The 15505-nt window shown below is 40.6% G+C and overlaps 1 protein-coding gene across 1 annotated transcript in view; it reads left to right on the top strand.

Moving 5' to 3' along the window:
• Nucleotides 1–202: 202 nt before the first annotated feature.
• cpne2 (copine II) overlaps nucleotides 203–15505 on the top strand; it is a 55355-nt gene continuing 40052 nt past the window's right edge. Inside the window, exons 1-22 of the mRNA XM_084018434.1 lie at nucleotides 203–317; nucleotides 835–1184; nucleotides 2782–2868; nucleotides 4355–4540; nucleotides 4696–4850; nucleotides 5211–5342; nucleotides 5900–6212; nucleotides 7777–8251; nucleotides 8646–8796; nucleotides 9287–9417; nucleotides 10529–10748; nucleotides 10823–11064; nucleotides 12965–13048; nucleotides 13133–13216; nucleotides 13392–13475; nucleotides 13598–13687; nucleotides 13843–13893; nucleotides 13994–14023; nucleotides 14264–14347; nucleotides 14581–14664; nucleotides 14855–14944; nucleotides 15226–15306. Of these exons, the coding sequence (XP_083874560.1) occupies nucleotides 851–1184; nucleotides 2782–2868; nucleotides 4355–4540; nucleotides 4696–4850; nucleotides 5211–5342; nucleotides 5900–6212; nucleotides 7777–8251; nucleotides 8646–8796; nucleotides 9287–9417; nucleotides 10529–10748; nucleotides 10823–11064; nucleotides 12965–13048; nucleotides 13133–13216; nucleotides 13392–13475; nucleotides 13598–13687; nucleotides 13843–13893; nucleotides 13994–14023; nucleotides 14264–14347; nucleotides 14581–14664; nucleotides 14855–14944; nucleotides 15226–15306 (3188 nt within the window). The 5' untranslated portion in view covers nucleotides 203–317; nucleotides 835–850. The remainder of the gene's footprint in view (nucleotides 318–834; nucleotides 1185–2781; nucleotides 2869–4354; nucleotides 4541–4695; nucleotides 4851–5210; nucleotides 5343–5899; nucleotides 6213–7776; nucleotides 8252–8645; nucleotides 8797–9286; nucleotides 9418–10528; nucleotides 10749–10822; nucleotides 11065–12964; nucleotides 13049–13132; nucleotides 13217–13391; nucleotides 13476–13597; nucleotides 13688–13842; nucleotides 13894–13993; nucleotides 14024–14263; nucleotides 14348–14580; nucleotides 14665–14854; nucleotides 14945–15225; nucleotides 15307–15505) is intronic.

The raw sequence follows: 15505 nt of genomic DNA, 5'->3' as shown, positions 1-15505 counted from the left end.
CCAAAACTCTTTACCAGGCTTCCCTCGGTTTCGTTTTAACGTAATAGCTACTCTGGCTGCAGAAAGATGCAGTCTACGACAACAACTGTCGGTGAGTGTTTTATTTGATTTAAACCAACATTAGCGATCTTTCAAACGGATATTATCGTTATCGCATCGTTTAGCGCAGCGCGCGTCTGCATGGGTGCAGATAGAAGTCGCACCACGATGATGTGCTCGTTACCTTAAATGACCTCGGCTGGAAATACTTTCAGGAGACATTTCACAGGGACAGTTCAAAAGAAGACGCCAAAAAGTAAAGGCCGTCCATAAATATAGTATTAAAGTAGAACCAGACTTTAATGCGCACGAGCTATTTACAGAAAACGAGCACGTATTAAAACGCGTTTCACAGACGCAAGCATCTATTATGTGATGTTTTTATTTTTAATCGACATTTCGAATCCTTCAAAAGTAGCACTTCATCTTAATTTAACAAAAGTATGAATTAAAACTACCAAGCAAGTAATAGGAAGTAGAAAACCGACCAGAGCACGAGTGAAATAAATGAACGCAAACTTGTCCATTTACTCACTGAGGAAACAAATAGGCCGTTGATGAGGTCCGATCAAGCCAATATGAAGTCATATTTAATAGTAAAAGGCCTTTAGGTTCATAGCCCAGAGGTGTTAAGTGGGTGAAACCTTTTTAATGGCACATTGGAACAATAACAAATGTAGTCTCCCCACCAGTTTACATGTTTTATTTAGTTAAGTTGCATATTCTTTAAGTCAAAGCTGTCTTTGAGATGTGTATGTGTGTTCTTGAGTTCATTTTTACTTGTTTATTTATCAGCCAATGGAGTTTGACCATGGATGAGGAGGTTGAGCCTGACAACGAAAATGTCAACTCCGTCTTGGCTCAGGAATCCTTCGAACTGCTCCAGATCCTCAGCGGTGAGACACCCGCCACCATAATGAAGTTGTGCCAAATGGTACCCAGGGATGCTGGGTGGGACTTTAACCCGGCACCCAGTAGCTCTTCTGCTGCATCACTAACAGAACACGTAAAAGCCATGTTGGAGTACTTCAGTGCTGCCGACGCTGCAGATTGCAGAAACTTCCTGCAGAGCATGTGCATCTTGTGTGAAACCATCCCCATGCGCCTCGAGTCGAGGCTCATGTCAGTGGCTGGATATGAAATGAGTGAGTATGAAATTAAGCAATAAGCATTTACAGTTTGCTATGTGAGAGCCAAAACTAATTCCAGTGGTCAACTGTGCAGTAATTTTAACAAGGCATTAAAGTTAATGTTTACACACAAGGCAGAAATGTAAAATAAAACTGCAAAAATTAAACGTAAAAAATGTGTAATGATGCTTAATGTAACAGATATGACGCAGGGCATGAGCTGTGACCGATTATTTGAAACGGAACTGATGAATGGAAAGCACCTCTTATTACAACACTGGTTGTGTGGCAAAAAAAAATTAAAAAAAATCACACAGACAAAACAATCGGAATAAAAATGTACATACAAAATTTGAGCAGAACAAAGCAGCTCACAAAATAAAACCTTCCTGGAAGATTATACACATTTAATACAATGTGGGGCAAGTTTGTATTATCTTACTTTACTACTTTGTTTATAGTAGAGCCCCACAGCGGATAAAGCCTGTTTGACTAAAGAGGCAAAGTGAAAGTAAACGGCAGCTGGAGGGCGAAGCAGCAACAACCAGCATGCATGTCTCTGGGAATTCCCGGCCTTTCCGTTGTTCTTTTTTTTATTTTTATTTTCATGATGATTTAGAAAGTATAAGTGACAGCCTCGGCCCTGCGATAGACTGGCGTCCTGTCCAGGGTGTACCCTGCCTTCGCCCAATGACAGCTGGGATCGGCTCCAGCCCCCCGTGACCCTAAATACAGGATAAGCGGTAGAAGATGGATGGATGGATGGAAGTGAGAGCCTCACAATAGTGTGCAACATAAGAACAAATTTAGGAGCGTAGCAGTGGGGAAAAAAAATCAATTCCCTTATTAATCGCAATGTTTTTTACTGGATGATATTAAAAAGCAAGGCAATTCAAAGTGCTTGGAAAGAGACATAAAAAAATAATTATAACAAATCCCATTAAAACAAGCAAAAAATATATAAATATAAGTAAATAAGTTTACTCAAAGGGCTGCACGGTGGTGTAGTGGGTAGCACTCTCGCCTCACAGCAAGAGGGTCCTGGGTTCGATTCCCGGGTCAGCCCGGGTTCCTTCTGTGTGGAGTTTGCATGTTCTCCCTGTGTAAGCGTGGGTTCTCTCCGGGTTCTCCGGCTTCCTCCCACAGTCCAAAGACATGCAGGATGGGGATAGGTTCATTGATGACTCTAAATGTCCCGTAGGTGTGAATGTGAGCGTGAATGGCGGCCCTGCTATAGACTGGTTACCTGTCCAGGGTGTACCCTGCCTTCGCCCAAACAGCTGGGATCGGCTCCAGCCCCCCCCCCCCCCCCCCCGTGACCCTAAATACAGGATAAGCGGTAGACAATGGATACCTCTATTGTACATGTTATGTACTTTTTGATGCACCTGAAATGAATGTTATAAAAGACTGACTGACTGACATTTGATTTGCATTGTCTTTGGAAATGTGACTCATGATAGGTTGAAGAGTATAATTCAACTTTTGTTATTGTTTAAGACGGGGGGAAAAACTCAACACTTGTAGGATTGTAATAAACCAATTGGATTTTATATATATTATTTAGCATATAGTCCCACCCCTAATTGTTTCTGTTTTTCCTGCATTGTAGATGTGAATGAAGATTCGGGTCCCAGTGTAATGGATGGGAAGTCGTCATCTCTGCCTATGGAGCAGCTTATGAAACGCCCAAGGACTGGTAGCACATAACACAACCACAAAACTTCTGTCTTGTTACACTGCAGATACAAACTAAAATTCACTCTTTTACGCACAAGGATCTATTACAAAGACTGGATAAGGTGTAGCATTGTCAGCATTGCTGCTGTAACATTGCACTGCATGCAAATAAGCATTTTCCTTCATACAAAGTTATTTGTTTAATGATTGTAGAGCTGAGAAAAGCTCCTTTTGAGTTTGACATTTCAATGCAAAGTAAATGGGGTGGGCTGGCAGGGCTATAAAAGGAGACACTAAATCATAAATGCCATGACTTACATGGAAGAAACCAGGAAGGGTGAAAAACAAAATGTATGTGTTGGTTGCTCATTGGAATTACTGGTTTCCATCTCAAAACATTGTATCCAGTTGTCATAATAAATTCCACTTAAAGTCTCATGTAGGTTGATGTTTGGACACGTCACCCCCTTTAACGTGCTGTCCTTAATGACTGGTCATTAAACACTTGCTCTTCTTTGACAGGTTACTTACTGTCGTAAGTGTTGCTTGCTTACACCATCAAACTGCAACCATAAAACTCATAGTAAACCCTGAAAGCAAACAGAAGGGGATGTTTCCATTCCACAGTGATGTTCTATTAATTGTGGCAGTTAACCAGGCATCTTAACTATGTCTCTTTTACGGAGTGTCGTGTTACCAGGCTTAACCAGTTCTCATGTTCAGATTTACTGAACCAATGACCAGGTCCTCCTTTCTTTTCAGAGCTTTTCTCACCAAATATTCAAATTTCTTTGACTTTTCTAAATGTTGTATCTTGAATTTTGAACATTCTAAAATAACTTTGTTACATATGTTGGAACTGCAAATACATATAAGACACAAGGAACCATCTGGCCCTGTGGCGTGCGGCATATTAAAAATACGGCTGCTGTTTTTTATTGGGGTTAATTCTACAGTTTTATGATTATTATGATTTAATATTATGATTAAATGGCAATATATATATATATATATATATATATATATATATATATATATATATATATATATATATATATATATATATATATATTTCATCATGTATCGTTTTTTGTTAATCATTTTCATTATTTAACAAAGCATTTGCATTAACACTTCAATTTACATCAGGTATATTCATAGGGAGCATCCAATAATTAGTGGTTTATCATGCTATTTATAGCCCAAAGTAGTATTTTTTCTGAACCCTAGACCCAGCACAGTGGTATATTTACGGCTGCTGCAAGATATTGCTGATCGTGCCCTAAGGAGGAAACATTGGAATCCAGTGCTCCACCATAGGCTTACATTGGGGCTTTCTTGACTTAATTCTCTGAACTTTTCTTCTCAACTTCTGTATGCACACAAAGCCCTGTCCTTTTATGTGGACTGGCAGAGCATTGACCTATGCTAATTAGGAGTTTAAGAACACATACAACAGAGAAACTTCCAAAAATAACTTGTTTAATATGGTATTGTACCTGCAGATTACTGGGAGCAGTACATTGCTGCAGTGATGCGTTTACTGCACAGGCGGTGGGAGCGATTCAAAGAGGGCCTGTTGAAGGAGGTCCAGCTGGAGAATGTGTGGGTCAGCCTTAAAATGGCAAACAGAGGCAGGGACAGACCTCATCAAACCCCTGGATCAGCAGACAAAGCGGGCGGAAAACCAGGTTATCATTACTTCCTTTTCCTCTTTGTACGTTAAGAATCTGCTCAATTTGTACATGTAGGTGTAAAAAGAACCGACTTAAGAAAATAACTAAGAAAAGAGAACTCTGTTCTAATCTGCTCTCCAATAATTTGAGATTTGTTTCACTTAACTCAGAGCCTGCTCGGGATTACGGGTCTATGGATTCCAGAGTGACATTGGGGACCTTCTTCCAGGGATGTGTGGGGAAGGTGACAGTTCTTGTTGGCCAGGCTGGATCAGGAAAAACTCTGCTGATGTCCTGTTTAGGACAGCAGTGGGCACAAGGAATAGTACGTTTACATTATTCATCATTCAATCATTTTTAAAAATACATATTTGCATCATTATATGGGATATTCTGTGTAAAAAACTTTATTACCAAGAAAAAAAGGGGAAGAATAACCTACTCTGGAACAATAGAGATGTTTTCTACATGTGGTGTGTGATCTTTGGGTTTTTAAAAGAGCATTTCACCAATTTTGTTGTGCTCATGATGTCTTCAATAAGAAAATAAAAAAACCCACCCCCTTTACCCACAATGCAACTCAACCAGGCTTTATACAACTTTTTTTCAGACAATTGTGAAGTTGGTGGAATGCCCTTTTAATTGTTAATGATCTCATTTTGTCTCTCACTTTCATATCATGTAGGGCCCGATCCCTTCATCATACCTGTTCGTCCTGCTGGAGTTCCGTCAGCTCAGCATACTGTCCCGCCCTCTCACGCTGTCTGAGCTGCTATTCCGACACTACCTCCCCTTGAAAGGGAGCGCCGACCAAAAGGTATGCAGATAGCAATGATAGAACAGTGCCTAAATTTAATTTGAAAGCAGCAGCAGATTACATTGAGTATAATAGCTCAGATCAGACGGCTCTCAGGTCTGATCAGGGACTGTATTTATAAAGAGTAGTGCTAAGAGTTGGTCCTGATGGGAACATTCATAAATCTGTATTCATACATTTAATAAATATGTCAACTTTCAATCAAAATGAAACTAGAGGAGCACAGACCTCTGCCAAAGATGTTTCAATGAGTGAAAAATAAAGTGTGTATCCGCCCCATGATTAAATTCACTCCAAAATGTTTTAGGTTCTTCCATGGCTCGTGCTATACCCTTCCACCAAGTTCAATAAAAACGGGCCTGTAGTTCTTTTTGTAATGCTACTGGCAAACAATCGCAAAACCGTATCAAAAACACTACGTCTTATTTAAAGAGTAGAGGGTTGATTATATAAGGCTCCATTTGTTCGTTTCCTAGGAAGAAGGTGAACTAATACTTTTCTGCTGTTATTGTTACATTACTTATACATTCTGTGTTATATTTGTGTATTTCGAGCAGGAAGCCATAGTGGATTACCTCCTTGCCAATCCAGAGCAAAGCTGTTGGGTGTTGGATGGTTATGACGAGTTTAACAGCAAACTCACCGGAGTGGTCAAGAGAGAGCTATTGCACCCAGAAAAGCCTCAGCCTGTTGCAGACCTCATCTCAGGGCTTTTACATCGTCAGCTTCTTCCAGGATGTACTGTGGTGGTCACCTGTCGTGTACGTGATGCCATCGATTTAGAAGGAATATCAGATAAAGTGGGGGAGCTGCTGGGATGGGACTGCCGTGAGATCAAGGAATATGTGGACAACTTTTTTGGACTAAAAGGTAAAAACATGCATGCTTTTTGTGATATTTGTTATTTCGCTTTGAGATAAATCTACATTGAAGGTTAGCGGCTAGTTTGCCATCCATCCATCCATCCATCCATCCATCCATTAGTGAATAAAATTAACCTCCAACTGACCCAAGCCCTTAACTAAAAATATAATGTAATGTTACTTAGGCCAGATTATTTATTACATGTACATATCAGAGTACAATTATTTAAAAATAAGTAGTAAATCATTGTTAGAAAATACAATTTGGTAGGACTTCACATAGCATGAAATGGTAACGCCAGCTTTGGCTGAATGCGGTGGGACTCCGACTCCTCAGTTGTCGATTACAGCAGAATGAGTGTAATTTTGAAATTACTAAAAGGTCAAAAGACAGTCGAGAGGCAACCGTCAAAACTGGCCCTGGCAGTTCTGTGTAAGACAACCCTCTCAATGATGAAGAGGAGTCGATGTCGCTGGTGGTATAAAGGCTGATTAATGTCCGGTCCAAATAATTCAGACATATACAGCTCCTCTGGGTAATGTGAAGATACGTTCAGGGTTGCAGTGCATATCTGAAGGAGACTATAGAGACAGAGAAACCTACTATTAAACCTATTAAACCTACCTGCATGGCTTTGGGTTGTGGGAGGAGAATAACAAAGAGCAGAAAACGCATACTGACATGGGGTGAACATGCATGCTTGCTGTGAGGTTACAATGCTCATCAAATGGTCCTCATTTATATAGCGCTTTTATCCAAAGCATTTTACAGGAATGACTGACATTCACCCATTCATGCACACATTCACACACCAACGGCGGAGTCAACCACAGCCAGCTCGTCAGGAGCAATTAGGGTGAGGTGTCTTGCTCCGGGACACCAGGCACGGAGGAGGAGGAGGGGATCGAACCGGCGATCTTGCGGTTGCCAGCCAACCCGCTCTACCTCCTGAGCTAAACCCCCCTATCACTGCATCACATCATCAATGCATCATGCCGCCCCTAGTTTGACATACTGTCGCTTACAAATGTAGCTATATGTGACATAGTTTTACTAGTTGTATTTCCAATTCCTTTGCATTTGGTATTAGGGTAATTCCATAAACTCTACTTGTCGGCAGGGGTTCTATATAACCAGTGGAAACAGTTTGAAACGTGTTATGTTGCTTTCTAAAATTTGAGAAAATAGCTTTTACTAATGTCATCAGGGAGAAGAATACCATCAAGTGTTTTTAGGATTAAAAGTCAGGAAATCTTGGCTCCGCTACATTAATTTTGGCCTTTTGTTATCTGACTTTATGGGTGTGAATTCATGGCTATTATGAATGCAAACAGAATATGTTAAAGCTAGTGTTAAAACAATTAATTTGGTTTGATTCTCACATGTATTAAGTTATTATAGTTACTATGTATGTTTTAGGTATTGTAGGTTAAGTAACAGTAAGAAGAGAGTCAGGGATATGTCAACCAAGAGCTGTCTGAACAGCTGCAGTCCACATGTCATAGAAGAGGTTTGATAAGGCATCTTTAATTTCAGTGGGCTTACACTAATTTATGTCTCATCTAACAAGGTCACTCAGCAAACAGAGCTCTCGGGGTGCAGGCAGCAGAACTCCTTCTTTCCAGTCAACAACTGCTCGCCATGTCATCAATCCCTGCTCTCTGCCACATCTGCTGCATCTGTCTGGAGCATTTACTGCAGGAAGGGAGACACCCGGTAAGGATGCAGATACCAGAAGAAAGAGGAAGTGAGAGGAGCAGAAAAGCAGGAGAAAGAGAAGAAAAAGGAGTACAGATTCCAGGAGGAGAAAGAGGAGAAGAGGGCTGTGGAGGAGGAAGTTACGTACAAAGGGAAGATCAAGGAGGAGTGAGTGGGGACATAATGATGGATGGAACAAATGGTCGACCCCAGCTACCACCCCCAGAAACCCTGATACCCTCCACTCTCACCCAGATCTACCTCAATGTTCTTGGTGCCTTTCTGAACAGTGACCCTGATAAAAGAGGAGGCAATGACAGCCCGAATACCACGGGAGCTCCACAGAGGTGAATGCTAAGTAGAGTACTAAACATATTAACACCCTTTCACACCACTGACACGCCACACATAACACGGAGTCTCACTGAATCTGATTGACAAGGTGAGTTCAGAGCTTGCTATTGAACACATTTACAAAAAGGGAGAAGTGATCCAGGAAAACCCCCAGAAAGATTTAATCAAGGATTATACAAAGTATGCAGTATGAACATGGTAGCATGTGTGTTGTGCAGAACAATGAATGTTTCCAGAGAATGTTCTTGAGAAACGATCTAGTTATATGTCTTGATTTTAATGATAGTTAATTTTCCCTTATGTCACTTTCACGTTGTCATTAATGTTATAATGTGCAGCAAATTCTTGTTTTTTGTTCTATTATGTGTTTTCTGTCTCTTTGTGCAGTATTGTGTGCTTGAGTCAGTATCAATCTGAGTTGTGCAAGCTGTGTCAGCTGGCCTGGAAAGGCTTAGAGGACAGCCAGATCCTCTTCATGGAAGAAGATATTCCTCGGGAAGTTCTGGAGTTTTCAGTCAGGACAGGGCTCTTCTCACAGGTCAGACTTGACTATACAGTAGGTGTGAATGTTCTCTCCATATCTGTGGGTGTGCAGGGCTTCTTCTGGAACTAGAGGGCGGTCTTAGTTGTAGGAGGAGTTATGGTGTACGGTTTCCGTGTTGGGGGCAGGAGGTGGAGCGTCCGTGCTCTATTTTGGGCAAACTTTAGTGTGCAACAGTATGAATTTGGAACACTTGTTTGCTAAGATTTAACAGTTAATTACTCAAATTCTTGGTGATTTGTATTTTCACCTGCTAATCCTCACACAAACTCACTGCTAAACACAACTATTAATACTACTGTGCTCTCACAAAATGTCCTGTTTTAATTATATCATATGCTGAAGGTGACCAACCTTACTCTGACATCAGCCTCAAAACTTCACCACGGGTGCAAAAGATGGGAAGTAAACATTAAAGCGTTGCTGAAGACTGCTTGTCCTGTTAGTGACATGCTACACAATGTGTTTGTCCATTTATTCCTGTTAGGTGGAGCTCAGACATGAGGATGGGATGCTCGTCAACTTCTACCGCTTCATTCATCTGACATTACAGGAGTTTTTGGCAGCACTCAGAATCATGACCAGTGCTGCTGTTAGCGACGAGCGGCTCAAGAAGAGGTAGGGAACTGAATTCAGAGAAGCCAAATGGAGCTGTGCCCGGTGCTGTGCATGTCATCAACTAGAATTGCATTTAGCTACAACTGTCACATTATAAAACGTTATTAGTTTGCTGTGCACGTATCACGTTTGTGCCTGCTGACAGAATCACCAAATTACCAGCTGAACGTGACGCTGGAAACGGATGTTTATGTACAGTCTAGCATGTAACATATGACCTCATTTTCTACATTTTCTGAATACCAACACTGAGCTTTGCGGTTCCTTATTTGAAACAATCTGTTTACACCTGTGCACCCACCGTCATGTCACGTAAATGCAAACTTCTTACAGTGTCCCAACTTGAACCTTGTAACCTAATACTCACCTTAACTCACCTTAAGTGTACCAGAGGTACTTTGGGATTATCTCAATAACGACACATGGTGCAGAGTACTATAGAATTTCAGCATATGATGTAACACTCTATCGGGAACATACCAGAATAACCTAGCCGGTGGAACAAGATGAACCGTGTAAGTTGAGCACTCTCTGACCTTTCTCCATAAAAGGGGGCCACACGAATTCACTGATGCAGGCACAAGGTGGATGGTCCAATCACAGAGGCTCACAGGGCCAGCCGAGACGGGCAGGCACTGACACAGCAGACATCACACAGCAGGAGGCCACCCGTCACCTAATAAAAGCCGCCTTGTGTACGGCCACACTATAAATTGAATTAACTGTGTTTTTCTTTCTGCCTAGTAATGTGTGGTGGAGAGAGTGTGTCGGGAAAAACGAACTGAGTCTGTATTTAATCAACACTTTGAAGTAAAAGATCTTAATCTTTTTTTTTTAAACTGCCAAAAGATGGTTCAAAGTGTGTTATAAAACCATCTGTAAATACACATGTTGAACATTTATTTCTTAGTAAGCTCTTTGTGATATCAGACAACACTAAAGCCACGTTAGAACCATTCAAGTCACTCAATATGATTTCCCCATGTTGGTTTTGTTTTCAAAAACCCAGTTTCAACAGGAACTGGACCAGGACTAAAAGATATATCTTATAAATATGTATATACCAAATTAATATTGACTTTACTCTCTCCTTTTCCTCATTGCTCTCTAGATTCAGCCTGAGAACTCGCTGGATGACCAAGTCGGATCAGAGGACAGTCTTTACTGACTCTCTGCTCCTGTATGTGTGTGGTCTGGCATCCCCAAACTGCACTCCAGCCTTAGTTCACTTAGCTGGAACAGGAGGCCAAAGCTGGGTCCAAAAACGCCAAACCCTCATTCTCAAACTGCTAAAAAACCTTTGTCACAGCAACACTTTGACTGGACCGAAGGTGAGTCCTGACAAATTAGTTAACTTTTACCCGTGCTCCTTCTTTACTGATCCTTCCCTCTTCCATCTTCCCAGACATTGGAGCTTTGCCACTGTGTCCAGGAAAGCCAGGACCTCCAACTAGCTAAGCAGCTTGTGTATACGAGACCCATCCTGGAGCTGCGCAACATCCAACTATCACCAAGTGATATTGATGCTCTGGCTTTTGTAGTTAACTCAGTAGGTGATAACGGCATTGGATTAGACTTTCGAGCATGTTCAATGGATTCGGAGTGTTTAGATGTCCTGCCCAAGTGTCAGTACATTCACTACCTTAGGTAAGTCCACAGCTTGCATTTGGACATGTGAGGCCTAAGGCCCAAATGCACTGAAAGTGCGTGCGTTTTGAAGTTATTGTTTTAAATGAATTTCGAAAACGGACAAAAAGTGTCACGCATCAATCTACTCCGACCTGTTTCAGATGGGGTTTTTTTTTCAGCCACAGGACCAGTTTGGAGAGCACTAAAAGGAATAAAAAACTAAAGGGTTCTCCCCAGAGGATGCAATTTTATTAAATAAATACATTATTAATAAGAACACTAATGTGACTTCCACTAGGTAAAATGACAAAATGTGCCAGCTGTAGGTCACATCAGCTATCACAACTTAATTTAAACTCAGATTTTAACTTGCAGGCCTGTTTGCTCCCTCCCTCATTCTGTACTTAGCCAAAGGTTGTTTATGAGGTAAGAGAAGCTTCACTCTGTTACACCACTGTACAACAGCGAGGGTTTTCACAATCCCAACAACAGAGTGATGCCTCTTCCCTCTAGCTGATTGCATTACATTCACACCATCTAGTTAAACTTTCATCCAGATTAGAGTTTTTAACCACTTCCTTATTCAGATAGTTAAACGTTTATGGGGTATCTGCAATACACAAAAATATTGCCTAAATAGCATAATCCTTTTTCTGTGTTGTTGGCATTTAAATCCCATGCACGTCATATGTCATTTAACGCTTTCAGTACGTTTGGACCTTCAGGATTTTCTTCAGGCGTGGTGCATGAGCAGTTGAAAACCTCTGTAACGCATGGGAATTGCCCAGTAATGCTGATTGAGCTGTCAGTATAGCTTCTGGATGTTTAGAGAGCGGCTGAACAGCAGCAGTGAATGTGACTCCGGACAGAGCTGCTGCTTTGCCTTTCAAATTCCTCAGCTCACTGGCCACCTGTCCCACATACTGTGAATCTGACCCAAGCTATTCATTTCCTGCTGCGTTTCCCTGGTTGGCTTAGTCTCTGTAACAAGTAGACATACAGTAGTCTGGACTCCAGAGCAAAAAGAATTGGATTTAACGGCTGTTTTATCAGGCCAACTTTAAAAAAGGACTCCCACACACTCGTCTCACATTTCGACGTGTAACTCGACTCAAACATAAAACAATAAACAGTAAAGCCGGTAAGAGTCCAAAGTAAAACCGGCCTGGACACAGAAAACGTACAACTAGTTTCTGTAAGAAAAACAAACTGAAGCTCGTGTTCATAAGCTTGAAAGACAATGATGAATAATGGAACTCTTTACACCAGATTTAATACTGAACAAAATGTTTTCTGGGGTGCCATATCACACCATGATCGTATTGAAGGCGAGGGCTTGGATTTCCAGTTAATTAACCTAATTATACCTTTTCTTTCTGCTGAGATAATTCATAGTATTCATTTCCTTTCATTGTTATTAAACTCTATAAGAATGTTTACTCATAGATATTTAGTCTCATACCATTGATATGTGAGAGTCCTGTGTAACAACTTTCTATAGTGTTTCTGACACATCTTTATGAATATGGTTCCAAAAAGAATTCAAGTGTGTGCACATCCAAACGATTTGTATTAGTTCCCCAGGGCTGAACTGATGAAGCCTATGTAGGGATCAACCCACGCAGGGAAATATGTTAAAGTGCATTAGTCTGTGTTTGGTATTGACCTGAATTTTCTGTGACTTTGATAATAGATTTTCATATTCTTGCAGCGTATATTCATATCCAACATCTTTTCTCCGTCTCCATGTGAAGAGTTATGGTTAATTTCGTCGCTGATAGCGTGGCATTATTTCGATATGAATCCCTTTTGCTCAACAAATTTGACATATTTTAGGGAAGTATTTGCACCTCAGATTCCAATCCAACATGACGTTTTGTTTAATGCATGTTTCATTTCACTCTTTGTGTGCCTTCAGTTTTCACAGCCGCAAGTATGGCAACACATTCGCTGAGAAGTTGGCCTACATTTTGCCGAAATTCACAGCCCTGAGAAAACTAGAGTAAGATTCAAGTTTGTATGTGTCATCTTCCTAGGATGATGTCTTTTCCAGTCCCAGTGATGATTTTCTCCTCGTCTCCTCCAGGTTTTCTGGTGCCAGTCTGACTGCCACAGGAGCGGCTGGTTTGGCCTCTGCTCTACCCAGCTGTCCGGGCATCACTGAAATAAAGTATGCTACAACATCATTTCACTGCTCCATCAAATAGACAGTTTGTCTATGTGTGAACAGATTGTGTTTCTGATTTGATAGGGTTGCTGACTCCTGATACCACATATAATATATCAATATTTTGGCAGCAGGTCTCAACTTTAACACCATACTTTTGTTGCCCTGCGTTTCACAGCCTGAGTAACAACAATCTGAAAGACAGAGGGATCAAACACATCGCAGATATTTTTACCAAACTACCAAGGCTGGCCTCGGTAATGTAAGTATATACTGCCAATGAGATGAGCAGTTTGTTATTTTTCAGTAACCCCAGTATCTCTGCAGATTTGCAGCTTGATTCTGTGCATAAGATGTATGTATGTGTGTTTGTTCACCTTCCAGGCTGGGTCAAAACAAGAGCTCTCTGGAAGCAGTGAACTATCTCATTGGGAAAACATCTTCATGTTTGAACATCCAGCGGGTTCATGCAGAGTACGATCACACCCACACCACATGCTATCAGAATGTCTGCACCCCAAACATGCTTTCTCAGCCACAAACAAACTTCCTTTATAGACCTGAAAGTCATCAAAAAGTAAACTTGTAAATGTTGTTATACAGTAGAGATGTTTCTATTGTTTTTGCAGTGGGGTGAAGGAATTGACAGTGACTTTCTCACAAAACTCGGATTCACACATGTGAGTTTTTAATCGTAATTAATAGTTAGTCTATGATTTACATCCTTATCAAATAAATCTGTACATAGTGAAATCATGTCTTGTGTATTCCTCTTTGCAGCCATAAAACTAAATCTGAACCAGCAGTCCGGTAAGCCATTAGACAATGACACTGTTATTAAATGTTGACCACTTTCCAGATCTTTACTAACGACCAGCTTCCTTGAAGAACTTTGCTCCTCCTTTGAACAATGTGCTTGCACCTTTTTTACAATCTTGGCATCTGAATCTATGACAGAACTACTGCTGTACAGCCATTGATTAAATCAGTCTATTCATGTCCTGATTCATTTGAATACGATTTAATCTTGCTTTTCAATTTGTTCTCCAGCTTGTTGAGCCAGAAATGGAGCAAGTCTGAGATGCAAAAACTTGCAAAGTCATTGACACATTGCCCCGCCTTGTCTGTCCTGGAGTAAGTAATGCTAAGTACCTTACCAATGATCCAAAATACCAAAACAAATTAATGCAGTATTGAGTACAATAACAATCGCCACTTATTGAAGTATTGTCTTATCCTCCTAATCACATCATCATCTTGAATCATCTTTAAAGTAAAGAAGTAATTGCATTGCAAGCATGATAACCTATAATACAGACAGTTTTTTATTCCAATCAAATGCAAACAGAGTTATGTGTGTGTCCTAGTTTGTCTGGAGGCCGCATGGATGTTGAAACTCTGAGGACGATCACTCAGTTTTTGCCAAAGTTCAACGTCACCAAAAAGATCATGTAAGACTGGATTCATACCAAACTACCCATCACAAAGGAGCACCTGAGTGACATGAAGCTATATGTATTCTTTTTTTACTATAATACTACTTGTAGTGGTTCAGGATATGCAAGTACAAAACAGTGTTCAGCATCATTAGAATGAAACCGTTATAGTTTGTTGATGTCCAGATGTGTCTTTCCCTCTCAGTGCCAATGACAGCTGCTATTCGGTGGAGGGTTTGCTGATTCTGACTGCTCTGCTCTCTAATTGTCCTGCTGTGGTGGAGCTTCATATCAGGTAACACTCGTAATGTGTATTACATACCATGAAGGAACACATGCACACATCATTAAAGATACTGTACAAACAATTAAAGTATTTTTTGTTACTCACGTCATTCGTCTGAAACACTCATCACTGATCAGCAATGTATAAATCATATGATTTAGCCTCAGTGCTTTGTTATGAAACAACATAGTCATGTTAATGAAATACAGAATTGTTTAGTAGTAATAGAAATAGATAGATTATTAACTTAATTCTCCCCACAGTCAAGTAACGATATGTGTACGTTTCAGACTACAGAGTCCTGTCCAGGTGTCCATCGTGTTTTCTGGGGGGAGAGAAGAACCTGCAAAGGAAATGTCTAGAATGCTCAGGTATGTATTCATTTATTGACACAGTGTCACTGTGTAACTTCCAACTTTTAGCAAGTAAAGTAAACAGAAAGAAAATGTGGAACACCAGTCAGGTTGAGACTTATTGCAAAAGCATTTGGGTGCATCCTGTTGCAACATGATTTCTGGCTGAGTTAATGTAGAGAGACATTCAGTTAAACAATGCAGTATACCAAAGGGA

This window comes from Eutrigla gurnardus (assembly GCF_963514095.1).
Source record: "Eutrigla gurnardus genome assembly, chromosome: 9".
NCBI classification, from domain to species: domain Eukaryota; kingdom Metazoa; phylum Chordata; class Actinopteri; order Perciformes; family Triglidae; genus Eutrigla; species Eutrigla gurnardus.
The sequence above is the reverse complement of the archived record's forward strand: the minus strand, read 5'-3'. Positions and strand labels throughout refer to the sequence as shown.